The 12674-nt window shown below is 39.3% G+C and overlaps 1 protein-coding gene across 4 annotated transcripts in view; it reads right to left on the bottom strand.

Annotated features, from left to right (window-relative positions):
• MYO5A (myosin VA) overlaps window positions 1-12674 on the bottom strand; it is a 182691-nt gene that overhangs the window by 61273 nt on the left and 108744 nt on the right. For all 4 annotated transcript variants that reach the window (XM_084894025.1, XM_084894026.1, XM_084894027.1 and 1 more), the window contains exons 15-19: window positions 8380-8541; window positions 7121-7218; window positions 3203-3289; window positions 3007-3115; window positions 352-563 (exon numbers count right to left, since the gene is read on the bottom strand). In XM_084894025.1, coding sequence (XP_084750151.1) covers window positions 352-563; window positions 3007-3115; window positions 3203-3289; window positions 7121-7218; window positions 8380-8541 — 668 coding nt within the window. The remainder of the gene's footprint in view (window positions 1-351; window positions 564-3006; window positions 3116-3202; window positions 3290-7120; window positions 7219-8379; window positions 8542-12674) is intronic.

The following is a 12674-nucleotide window of genomic DNA, read 5'->3' as shown; positions in this document are numbered from 1 at the left end:
ATCATTACTAACTAGCTCATATTCATGACTGTTTTAGTTTATACAATAGATAACTTCTTCAAGCCTATATAAAAATATAAAAAATAAAAGATACTGAAGACATGAGCACACAATAATTTGTAATTATTTTGAAGATATTTCTGAAGAAATCATAAGGGTGAATTAAATTTTTTTTCTATTAAACTGTCTTATGAGTTCATTTGTTATTCCTTGAATCTAAGAAGAGGTGAGGTATTGCCTTCTCATATTGGGTGACCACTCAAAACTGTCCTGGTTTGGACAATGAATCAGATGAGCTGTGCAATCCTTAGGTGCCGTGAGCCAGAGTGGATGCGTCCCCAGGAGACCTACCATCGGGCCTGGTAGCCTCGCACATATCTCTGCACAGTAATGGCCGCCTTCCGCATGCGCAGGTACTTCTTCCGCTGCAGCCACCCTCGGATTGTCTTCTGGATCCGAATGCAGGCAGCCCTCAGCTTGTCTGCCCTCAATTTTTCTAGATAGGCCACTTGACCAGCACGGAAAAAGATCTTTGTCTTACCAAACTGGTATTTGTCCTTGTCCTATTTTTGGAAAAAATTATACACTTAGAAGTTGAAATAATGAACATATAAATAAAATTGTAAAAGAGGAAAAATACATCTAAAAGCAGAATCAGTAAAAGGATGAATCTATTAGCTAAAACTTGGGCTATATCATGATTAACTAATGGAGCCAGATTTTTTATCTTATGCAAGTTGAGCAAATAGAAGGGATTTTAAGGAAAACTGCAGTTTAAGAGTGATTTTCTATAATTATTCTACCTGGAATTATTATCTGAGGCCAAAACCTTGGTTGTGGGTTATAGGCAGCTATTATTTGCTTGTTTGTATTTTAAATATTTCAAGGAAATGGAGATGCTGACACTCCCTCTGACTGACCCAGGCTGTAAGGATTACATCAGGCTGTGTGTTCCATGTGAAAGCTGAAGGGACAAAAACACCAGTATAAAGAATAAGGCAGGAAGCAATGCAAACAAAATAAAAATTAAACAAAAAACCCTTGTGCACTCATATTAAGAGAGTTAAGTTTCTTGTTATATCTTTGCACTATCAATGGTATCTGAAAATATATACATAAAACCCTATGAATTACTTGTACAAATTTCAAAATTCCTTTTACAAAAATATAACTACTTATATTGTCCATTTACTTTTTAAATTAAGCAGAGTCAAGCAGTAAACACTGAGATGCATAAAATTTTTGGTCCATTACATTCTGATCCACCTTATTTGGAAGCCTGCAATGGTTATTCTCATACAACAAGAGTGGAATTTATAATCGTCACTAAAACAATCTGTGTGAAAACAGAAAATTATTTTTTAAGATTTTAAAAAAATTATTTGAGAGAGAAAGGAAGGGGGGCGGGGAAGAGAGAGAAAGAGAGGGGGGGGGGGAAGGGAGAGATATGAGGGAGAGAGATGAGAGAGAGAGAAAGAGAGAAACATCTATTTGTTGTCTCCAGCATGTACCCAGACTGTGGACCAAAATGGCATCCTGAGCATGTGCCCGGATTGGGAATTGAATCGACGACCCTTTGACCCTTTGGTGTAAAGGACAATGCTCAAGCAACTGAGCCATACTGGCCAGAAATCTTGTACACGAAATCAGAAAATCAGAAATCTCCACATAAATCTAAAATTATTTCAATTTTAATTAATAAAATTTACAGAGGAAGCCTAGCTAAAGATATATATAAGAAGAGCTAATAAGTGGTTACCTTTTCTTCTCCCTGTCTGATCTCAGCTTCCCCCACTCCACCCCACCCCACAACCTTGCAAATCCCTGAACTGGGCCTAGATGGGGGTGTTAGGCATAGGACTCTCCTTACTTTCTGCTCTGCAGTCCCATCTGAACACAGGTTAGAAAGGAGTCAGGCCAACCTCAAAAAGTTCCCAAGTCTTTTATACATTATTTAAAAAGTGATCTTAGCTCTTCCAAAGGGGGAAAAATATTATTATTACAAAAAGAAGATATTCCATTTAGTTAATTATGACTGCCTCAGAGTGAGATAACCCACCCTAAACTAGTGTCAAACAAGTGAAAATACTTTTTAAGATCTTTCATGAATCTTAAATTCTCCATGGCTTAGATTAGTGGGTCCCAAAGTGTAGTCCTCAACCAGCATCAGCATCACCTGGTAACTTCTTAGACATGCAGGTTGTTGTTGGACTCATCCCAGACCTACTGAGTCAGAAATTCTGGGGGCGGGGCCCAGCAATCTGTGTTTTAACAAGCCCTCCAGGGGACTGATACACTTAAAGTTTGAGCACGCCTTAGTTGGAATGCAAGACTCTCCAAACACCAACCTGCATTTCGTAGGCATTTCCTTACTGTTCCACAGACTAATCTTAGATTGCAGAGAAACTTCATTAATGTTTTCTGAGAAAATTCTATGTTTTCCTACTTCTTCACACCATGCTTCCTATTACAATATTCTCCTCCTACTTTTATATGTTATCCAGTCTTACTCAAAACATAGGTTCCTCCTTTACATGGCAGATGTGGCTTTGCCTTAATGATTTCCTGTCTCACTCACTCAGCATTTGATAGACACTAAGCTATATTATACTTATCTTTAAAATGTATTAATTTCCAAAATAGATTACATTACCTGAGGATTAGACTTATTTTTTCTCAATCACACAGCATCTGACCTGATATTTCTCATAGGTAAGTACTAGGTAAATTTTTATTGATAATGATAAAACTAAAAAGAATGAGACTCAAGCCTGGGTCCAGACCTCGCCACCCAGTTTCCTAAAGGAGGACCACCATCCTCACGAGTAAGTCCGAGCATGCTAAATACAGGGAGCTTTGATCTCCAAGCCAGTGTGCCTTCCACCCTCCCAGACCTGAATAATCTAGAGTAGTGGTATTTGGATGTTCCCAAGGCTTCCACAGGTTATAATCACAAGGCCTTTGGCCATATCTGTTCAGATATAGATAAGTGAAAATTTTTCTTACTGGGATAAGGTTCTCTAATACATTCTTGCATGTTTGCTTTCTGTCACTCAGCACATCTTTTTGCTTCATTAGGACACGGTAGCGGCTGAAAAATTCTTGGTAAGTCCACCTATAAAAAGAAACTCACGTTAGCTTATTTAAATAAGTAGGAATTGATCTCATTAGGATCCCCTCTATTTGAAAATGCCAAGCTCACCGTGAGGGGAAGCCTGCTGCACTGATGCGGATGGTTTCCAGGACACCACATGCTCTCAGCTGCTGCACTGCCCTCTTCTCGTCAAACCTACATGTAGAAAAGAAAATCATTACTACACAAAGTAGCCTGGCTAAAGCTGCAAATTATCCTCCTCAATCCAGAGATTATTCTGTAAAGAGACAAATAGATAGATCAGAAAAGAAAGCATTCAAAAGTCGTAGTAGTGATCAAAATGGAAAACTCCACGTGTGAGTGGGGAGAAGACAATTAGCAGTAAAACTAAATAGCCATAAACATTATCTGTTGTTCATACCACAACTCATAAGTACCAGTGAGGATATTTAAAACAAACAAAAAACCCTCTTTACTTTGCCCATACTCATTAAAAAACTTGGCTTGAATAACTGTGCTTATAATTCTTTAGCTCACTATACAAATTTCTTCTGTAATAAAGATTGGCCAGCTCTGAAGTTTTCTCTAACAAGAAGGACCAATTAAATATAATTCATTTAGTTATTCTTTTAAAAACTATTGGTGTTCTAAAGCTATTGGTGTGTACATACTAAGCATTTACAGAGCCCACATCAATAGAAAGTATTTTTGTTTTGTATTAAATCTTATATAATTTACTAGAGGCCCAATGCACGAACATTCATGCACTCGGGAGGGGAAGCTGTCTCTCAGCCTGGCCTGCACCTTCTTGCAGTCTGGGAGCCCTTGGGGGATGTCCACCTGCCAACTTAGGCCCTGAGGGATTGGGCCTAAGCTGGCAGTCAGACATCCCTCTGGCAGCCCAGGAGCCCTCGAAGGATGTTCTTCAGTCATACATTCTTAGCGCTGCTGAGGAGGCAGGAGAGGTTCCTGCCCCACTTGAGGCTGAGTGGAGCTCCCCCTGTGGGCGTGCACTGACCACCAGGGGGCAGCTCCTGCATTGAGCATTTGCCCCTGGTGGTCAGTGTGAGTCATAGAGACTGGTCATTCCAGTCGTTCTGCCATTAGGGTCAATTTGCATTTTACCCTTTTATTATATAGGATGTTTATTTCACTCTAGACAACTGGCATCTTAAAATAAATTGACCCTAAAAGAGGAAGTGGTTAAGGCCTGCCACTCCTTGTACCCTCCCAGTTAAGCTCTGAGCAACCTCTCTAACACTCTGCTATGTCATTTTCTCAAGTGTTCTGGTGGTGGTGGTGATGGGAGATGGGGTTAGCTAGGGCCAACTTGGAGAGTGGCCCAGAGCGTGGCAGCTTCTTCTGCTTCCAACTTCCTCTAGGAAGGGCTTCTTGGCAACGAGGAGGATATAACAGTTTTTCAGAATTGCCCTCCAGTCTAAGACAAATAGCCAGAGGGCAGGGCTGGCAGGGCTGTAGGGAAAAGAGCACTCCTACGCTGTAGAGTAGGAATTGAAACTCTTATAAACTTTGGTAAATGTGTCTAATCTCTAACTCACAAATTCCACTTCTAGAAATACATTATCCTAAGGAGGTAATCAGGCAAAAATATAAAAATGTTTGGCAAAAGATGATTATCATAGCACTGTTGGGATAACCTAAATGGCAATCAATAGGAAATAATTCAAATAAATGATGGTATGTCTAAACAATGGGACATTATAGAGCCATTAGAATGATTATGTGGATTTTTTATTTACTAACTGGAAAGTATGCATAATTTATTAAGATAAAAGCAGCCATTACAGCATGAGCTCCTCTCTTTCATTAATGTCTCTCTCTCTCTCTCTCTCTCTCTCTCTCTCTCTCACACACACACACACACACACACACTCACACAAAAGGGAAGAAATGTTGGTCACTTAATACTAGTTATCTCTCTGGGTATAAGGAATGCTTTTTCATTTATTTTTATAGTATTTTATAGCTTTTGGATATTGTTTTTACAATGTACACACATTACTTCTAATTTTTGTTGTTTTTTAAACCTTTTTCCTTTTTTTATTGTTCTTTGTACATACATTACTTTTAAAATTAGAGAAATATGTTTCTTCTGAGAATAAAAACCACCATTCCCTCCACATGTGGTATCTGACATAAAACGAGATTTTTGGTAAAAGCAGACATTCTATGACAGCTTCAACAGTGGAAAAATAACAGGGATAACTTTAAGCATATGCCAAAGTAGTGTTACCCACCAGCTCTGGGTGTTTATATATATACACTAGAGGCCCGGTGCACGAAATTTATGCATGGGGATCCCTCAGCCCAACCTGCACCCTCTACAATCCAGGAGCTCTCAGGGGATGTCCTGCTGATGGCTTAGGTCCTGCTTCCGGGCTCTGTTTGCTGGGCCTGGGGTTTCCCTGCTGTCGCAGTGCTAACTGCTGTCCAGGCTCTGAATGCCCTGTCTGGGTCGGATCAAAAACCCTTCTGGAGGTGGATCCAGCTTCGCTGCTCCTGTGGACAGGCCCGGGCACTACAGCAGCAGAGCTGAGGAGACTGGGCACTGCCATCTTGTGGCTATGGGGGCTGCCATTTTTGTAGTGAAGTGATGGTTAATCTTCATATTACTCTATTACTAGATAGGAGATTTTATATATATATATATATATATATATATATATATATATATATATATATAAATATAAATATATATTTTACAGAGAGAGAGGGACAGAATTAGAAACATAGATAAGAGAGAAACATTGATCAGCTGCCTTCTGCATACCACCTACTAGGGATGTGCCCTTGACTGGAATTGAACGTAGGACCCTTCAGTACACACGTTGAAGCTCTACCCACTGAGCCAAACTGGTTAGGGGGCCTAGCTCTGTTGTTTTTTTTGTTGTTTTTTTTAAAATATATTTTATTGATTTTTTACAGAGAGGAAGGGAGAGAGATAGAGAGCTAGAAACATCGATGAGAGAGAAACATCGACCAGCTGCCTGCTGCACACCCCCTACCGGGGATGTGCCCGCAACCAAGGTACATGCCCTTGACCGGAATCAAACCTGGGACCTTTCAGTCCACAGACTGACACTCTACCACTGAGCCAAACCGGTTTCGGCCCAGCTCTGGTTTTAACTAATGCCCAAATTAACAAAAACTTAGAATGATCTTAAACTAAAGTCAATTCAAAATAAAAAATAGAACTATGAATGCTTGCTTAAATTCAACTTTTAAAATCTTCAGAAAACCAACTATTCATTTGTTCTCACATTCTCAAAAGGGAACAAAAATTGAAAAAGAAAAAAAAGCAAAAAACCTCAGCCAAAGAAATCTTGAAAAAGAACAAAGCTGGAGACATGATTCTCCCTGATTTCAAACACCGATACAAAACTATAGTAATTAAATGTTATGACACTGGGATAAAAGAGGCCGCCAATCAATGATTCTCTTTCATTATTGCTGATTCTATCCTCCTCTCCCTCTCCCTTCCTCTCTGAAATAAATAAAAATATATTTTTTAAAATAATGAAAGAAAATGAAATCTTGCCATTTGGGCAAGATGGACTTTGAGGGCATGATGCTAAATGAAATTAAGTCAGAAAAACAAATACCATATGATTCCTCTTATATGTGAAATCTAAAAAACATAAAATATGGAGCATTTGATATATTGTTTCCTGGCAATTGTCATCATTTTGGCTCAGATAAATGCATAAAAATTAAAAAACGCAAAACAAAACAACAGACACCAACACAAGCATACACACACTAAATCCAAGCTATAGATACAGAGAACAGATTGGTGATTGCCAGAGGTAGAGGTTGACAGGTAAGAGAAATGGGTAAGGGGAAAGGGGTGTGAAAAGGTTAAAAAAAATTATCTTTAAGTTCTATTAACTAGTAGTTTCCCTATACAAAACATGAAGAATTATCCAAATATTTTTTCCTTCCATTGTTTTGGTAATCGTTTAGATATATGGATACTTTTAAATTCAGTAGTTGAAAAATACTTACGTGAATGGGAACTTGAAATCATTAGGCTTAATACAGCGCACATAGTGAGGGGTAGTGGCATTGAGGGTCTCCATCAGCAGGTGAAGGGAATTTCGGAACTGTACAGGAAAGAGCAGAAAGGGGCATCAAGGTTTTGTCAAAGCCAAAGATGATGTAAAACAAGTTAAAAATTTTTATTTTAATGACAGTAGTAGAGATCGACCTATCTTCAGAAGGGGAGCTGCTAACAAACAAGAATGCTTTATGTTACAATTTGCTTAAATTCTACTTTTATATACTTACTCTACTAAATATACATTCACTCTCTCCCGTGCCTTTTCCCACATCCCCCTTTTTTATTGGCTGTTTTCTTAGAGCAGTTTTAGGTTCGCAGCAAAATTGAGAAGATATGGGGATTTCCCTTACATCCCTTATCCTCACACATGCACAGCCTTCCCCATTATTAACATCCCCGCAACAGAGTTGTATATCTGTTACAGTTGATGGACATAAACATTATAATCTCCCAAAGTCCATCGTTTACATTGGAATTCTGACTTCCTATTCTCCTTTTAATACATGACTCTGCTGTTTTCTGTTGGGAACTCAAAATTCTGACTAAAAAAATATAACCTTGCTTTATGAATATAAAGTCCATTTAATTATGTAGAGTGGGAGTTTTGCTGTAAGATACTGAAAAATTTAACAGATGACTTAAGAGTATAGCAATGAATGGGAGAATGGGAGAGTACAGCCAGGTGGGATTACTGGTAGGGACATGGGATCCAGATGGAGGCAGTAGACCTGTGTCTGGCCCTGTTTCCTGTCTGCGCCAGGCACAGGGTCACACACAGAAAAACAAGCTGACCAGTGCTTAGCCGCCTGTCCAAAGCACAGGCCACTGTTCAGGCATTAAGTATGCATGTTACATTTTCCACTTCCCACGGAGGATAAGACATCAAAAACAAGGAGAGGGCACTGTTTCAGTTGAAGGAGCTGATATTCTGTACAAATCCAGAGAGGAAGCAACCAGACAACAAAACAAAGGCAACTGTGGTCCATAAGAAAGAAGAATTAAGATACAAAAAAACATTATTTGGAAAAGACTTAATCAGTCACAGGTCTAAGCTGGGTAGAGAGGAGCAGGAGTGGACAGTGATGCACGTTCTCACAGTGAAAGCTCTAGCCTCTCCTCACAGGGGAGGCTGAGGAAGGAAGACCTGAGGCTTCAGCAGAGCCAAGGAGGAAAGGACACCACAGCAGTGGTTTCCTGAACTCACCTGGTGCCCCACTGTTTTCTTGTGCTCTTTGGCTGTCTGGCCTGGTCGACCTTTGGTGGGCTTTGCAGGAATGCGGGTGAGAGGTGTGCGCCCTGAAGAGGTGGCTGAGGTTGGACTGATGGCCTTCTCATCATCTTGAAATAATTCTGGTAGCATCTTAAACTGAGTCAGAGAAAGCGAAAGAATATTATACTCTAAACTCAAACTCAAGATAAATAAATAAAAATAATCTCAAACTTAAATGTAAACCTTTATGGAAACATGAAGATTTGCAATCCATAGTGATTCCCTTCCTTAAGCCAACTCTTTCAGAGTCACACACCAGAAGTAATCAATATCTGTGTTGGGAGCCAAGAGTATGAGAGGAAGGTGACATATATAGTCTAACTATAATATATAGGTGGAAAAATGTAACAAATCTACAACCATGTTTGGGGGAAACAAAATAAAACCTACTCCACTAAGACCTGAAATCCTACTTGGCCACTCTAAATATATTACTGAGTTGAATTATAATTATTTTATGAGAAAAATACTAATTGAAAGTCCTATCTTATTATCTTAGTTCCACGAAATACTTTATCAGCATGCTTAATTTATCTACCCACTAATTCAAATGGTGAGAACAAGCTAAAAAATACCACAGGAAATCTCAGCAGGAAGAATGTCATAAACTAGTTCTACAGTATTATAGTATTAAAAATAATTATTAATCAATAAAATTTTTTAGAAAATAAGTTGGATTATGGAGGGTAGAAGGGTCAAGTAAAAAACCCTATCCTTATCCTGTAACTGTTGTATTTGTTTTCAAAGAACTTATAACTTGATTGCATAACTCTTGTAATCAATTTGTGCTCTATCAGGTTAGCAATATGAAAGATTATCAAGCCCTGGCTAGCGTGGCTCAGTTAGTTGGAGCATTGTCCCAAACACCAGAAGGTAGCCAGTTTGATTCCTGGTCAGAGCACACACCCAGGTTGTAGGCTCAAGTTTTTCTCTCACATTGATGCTTCTCTTTCTCTCCTTCTCTCTTTTCTGCTCCCTATAAAATCAATAAAAGCATTTTTTTTTTTTTAAGAACGATTTTCAAAAGGTTTGGCATTTTATAATTGGGTGGATGGTATAAGGCAATATGACCAGGAGAAATTTTGTGGAACAAAAGAAACTTCAATGGAAAAAATATCGGAGGGTGAGGATCAACAACAACAACAACAACAAAAAAATAGATACACAGATATATAAGTAGGTAGGTATGCCTGGACATCCCATCTTGTTTCTTTGATCTGTCTAGGAAACAGTATTAAAGAAAACAAAATAATCCAAGTAGCAGCTTCATGAAAATGTGGGAAATCATTTCTGTAAAAACAACATTATTCATTAAGAGCTTTTTATGAATGAAACACTACTCTAAGGGCTTAATGAAACCTATTTAATCCTCATAAGAACCCCTTAGATACTATTATGATTCTATTTCATAGATGAGAGACCTAAGGCATAAACTCATTGCTTCCCCTTGTCAAAAAGCAACATGGAAAATAGGGGTTAAAATTGAGTTGCAATTTAGTAGTATTTGGTCAGGTTGCAATTCATTTATGTGCCCTCTGATATTAGATGTGGCAACAAAATCTATGTTTTATAACCATAAAGAAATCTTAAGACACTTTTTGTTAAGTTTATAAGACCTTAATCCTTTTTTTTAGTTGAAAATTTGGCTGCAAAATTAAAGAGAAAAAAAAGATAAAACACATATACATACAAACTCAACCTCACACTGTATTACCACAAAATAATTCTATTTAAAATATATAACACAAATATTAGCCTTTTAAAATTAGTACATCCAAGAGAACAAGTAAACACTATATTAAACTTTCTTCCTATCAGGTGCACAAACATGAACATGTAAAGTCCATCCATTTAGGTTGGGGTTTCTGAGGGGCTGGGTTTTGGCCTGGGAGCAGGGAGGCCTTTGAGATTCTATGTAAATCACACACCTTCCCCATTCAAACAGCAACAATGTATGTAGACTGGCAGTCACTCAAAACGATTACTTAGAATGTATACCTACCTGCTGATAATCAAGCTGATAATTAGCCAATCAGAAAAATTAAGCCAGAATAAAGATACAATTGACATGGGTGCCTGGGGGATGGGAACCTGTGAATATTCTATTTAAGCTAATTACTTAGGCAGAGTAGTGATGTTAGAATGTCACGGTTTTCATCTCTATCCATAAATCAAAATGATTTATAATCTTAGGCATTGGCCTGTGAGAGGATTTTCTCTTCTATGCCAATCCCATAAGCTATCAAGCATTAATGCCCAGTGCCTATGAGGATAAGTGAAAAACTGACTTTCTCAGAAGACACTATACTCATTATTTCCTGAGGCATAACACTGGAATTTAGTCTTATGATCTTTCTATTATCAAAAGAATTGAAAGTAAACATTTTATTCTAAAAACAAGAGTAAAAATCCTATATAATAAAGAGCTAATATGCAAATGATCATCATACACTCACGTTCTAATGGCTCAGACACTCAACACTGGGGAGAGAGGAATGGGGACAAGCCAGGCACAAATGAGCTCATGAGAGAGAAATGGGGACCAGCCAGACACAAATGAGCTTGCAAGAGAGGAATGGGGACCAGTCAGGGAGAGGGACAAGCCATCTGCCCCACAGTCCCAGGCGCCAGCAGCTGTGCCTGCACCTGTGGCCTGGGAGAGGGACAAGCTGCCCACACTGTGGTCCCAGGTACCTGTGGCTGCATCCCAGGCAAAGCCATCTGCCCCCGGTCCCCTGTGGCAGCAGCCGGCTGGGGCGAAGCTGACCCAGGTTCTGGGTGCCTGTGACTGGCAAGAGGGAGGGAAGCCTGGGTCCTGGGTGCAGGGAGGCAGAGGCAGAGGTGGTTAGGGGTGATAAGGCCAGCAGGTGAGTAGTTAGGGTAGGGATGATCAGGCCAGTAAGGGAACAGTTAGGTGTGATCAGGCAGGCAGGCTGAGGGGTTAGGGGCAATCAGGTAGGCAGGCAGGTGAGCAGTTTGGAGCCAACAGTCCCGGATTGTGAGAGGCAGTTGGACATCCCCCAAGGGTCCTGGCTTGGAGAGTATGCAGGCCAGGCTGAGGGAGCCTCCCTGGCCCCATGCATGAATTTTGTGCACGGAGCCTCTGGTGTTCATATAGTATTCCATTGAAGTTAAAAGGATTTCTTAGGATAAACCAGAAAAACTGGCAGTTTTAGAATAAACTAAAAAAAAAAAAAAGTGCCAATCAGTAATCTAGAAAAATTTGATGAATATACCTAGATTTTTTATTGAATATTAATTTTGCTAAACTGAGTGCCTGGCTTCCTGGTTCGTTCCCTATAAAATAAAAGTGAGCTGTCCTTCCCCTTCCATCTTTTCCTGATGAGAATCAAAGGAATGTGACTGAGCCCTAGTTGGTTTGGCTCAGTAGATATAGCATCAGCCTGTGGACTGAAGGATCCCAGGTTCAATTCCAAGGCAAGAGCACATGCCTGGGTTGCAGGCTCGATCCCCAGTAGGGGGTGATCAGGAGGCAACCAATCAATGATTCTCTCTCATCATTGATGTTTTTATCTCTCTCTGTCTCTCCCTTCTTCTCTGAAATCAATTAAAAATATATATACACACACACACATGAAAAAGATTAGGGTCAATGCAGGGTAACCATCATAGTTCCTTGCCCTCTGGAATTTTTTTTCCCACTAGAAAGCAGTGTTTCTAGAGTCTATACCAAAGAAATATAATTTTGAAATGCTTTGGACCACACCTGAAACTATAATCGATGGTCGAGAGATCAATTTCCATCTGAACAGAGGAAACAGGCCATGTTTCAAGTGCATCCCTTTAAAATGACATAGCAAAAATACTCGTTTTCTCTCATAGTCTCTCACAGAAGCACAAGAAAAGCCCAGAACTGCTGTGCAGGCAAAAATGTCCTATAAAACTGAAAGACAACACTGCATAGTGGTTAAGACACAGACTATGAGCCAGACAGCCTAGGCTTTAATTTGGTTTGAAAACTCATTAGCTCTGAAGTCCCTGTGCCTCAGAGCCCTCATCTGTAAAACCAGCAGGGTAATGAGAATGTCACCTCATTATGAGGATGAGATGAGTTAACATTTATATGGCATTTAAATCAGGACCTAACACACACAGTAAGCATTGTACATCTGGCAAGTAAAAAACTAACAATAAAGCTGACTTTGTTAGAGAAACCATTATTATTGTTTAAAAGACAATGCTTAACATTTTGTGAATATATCCTGACT

The sequence above is a fragment of the Pipistrellus hanaki genome, assembly GCF_964339955.1.
Source record: "Pipistrellus hanaki genome assembly, chromosome: 1".
Classification (NCBI taxonomy): Eukaryota; Metazoa; Chordata; class Mammalia; order Chiroptera; family Vespertilionidae; genus Pipistrellus; species Pipistrellus hanaki.
The sequence above is the reverse complement of the archived record's forward strand: the minus strand, read 5'-3'. Positions and strand labels throughout refer to the sequence as shown.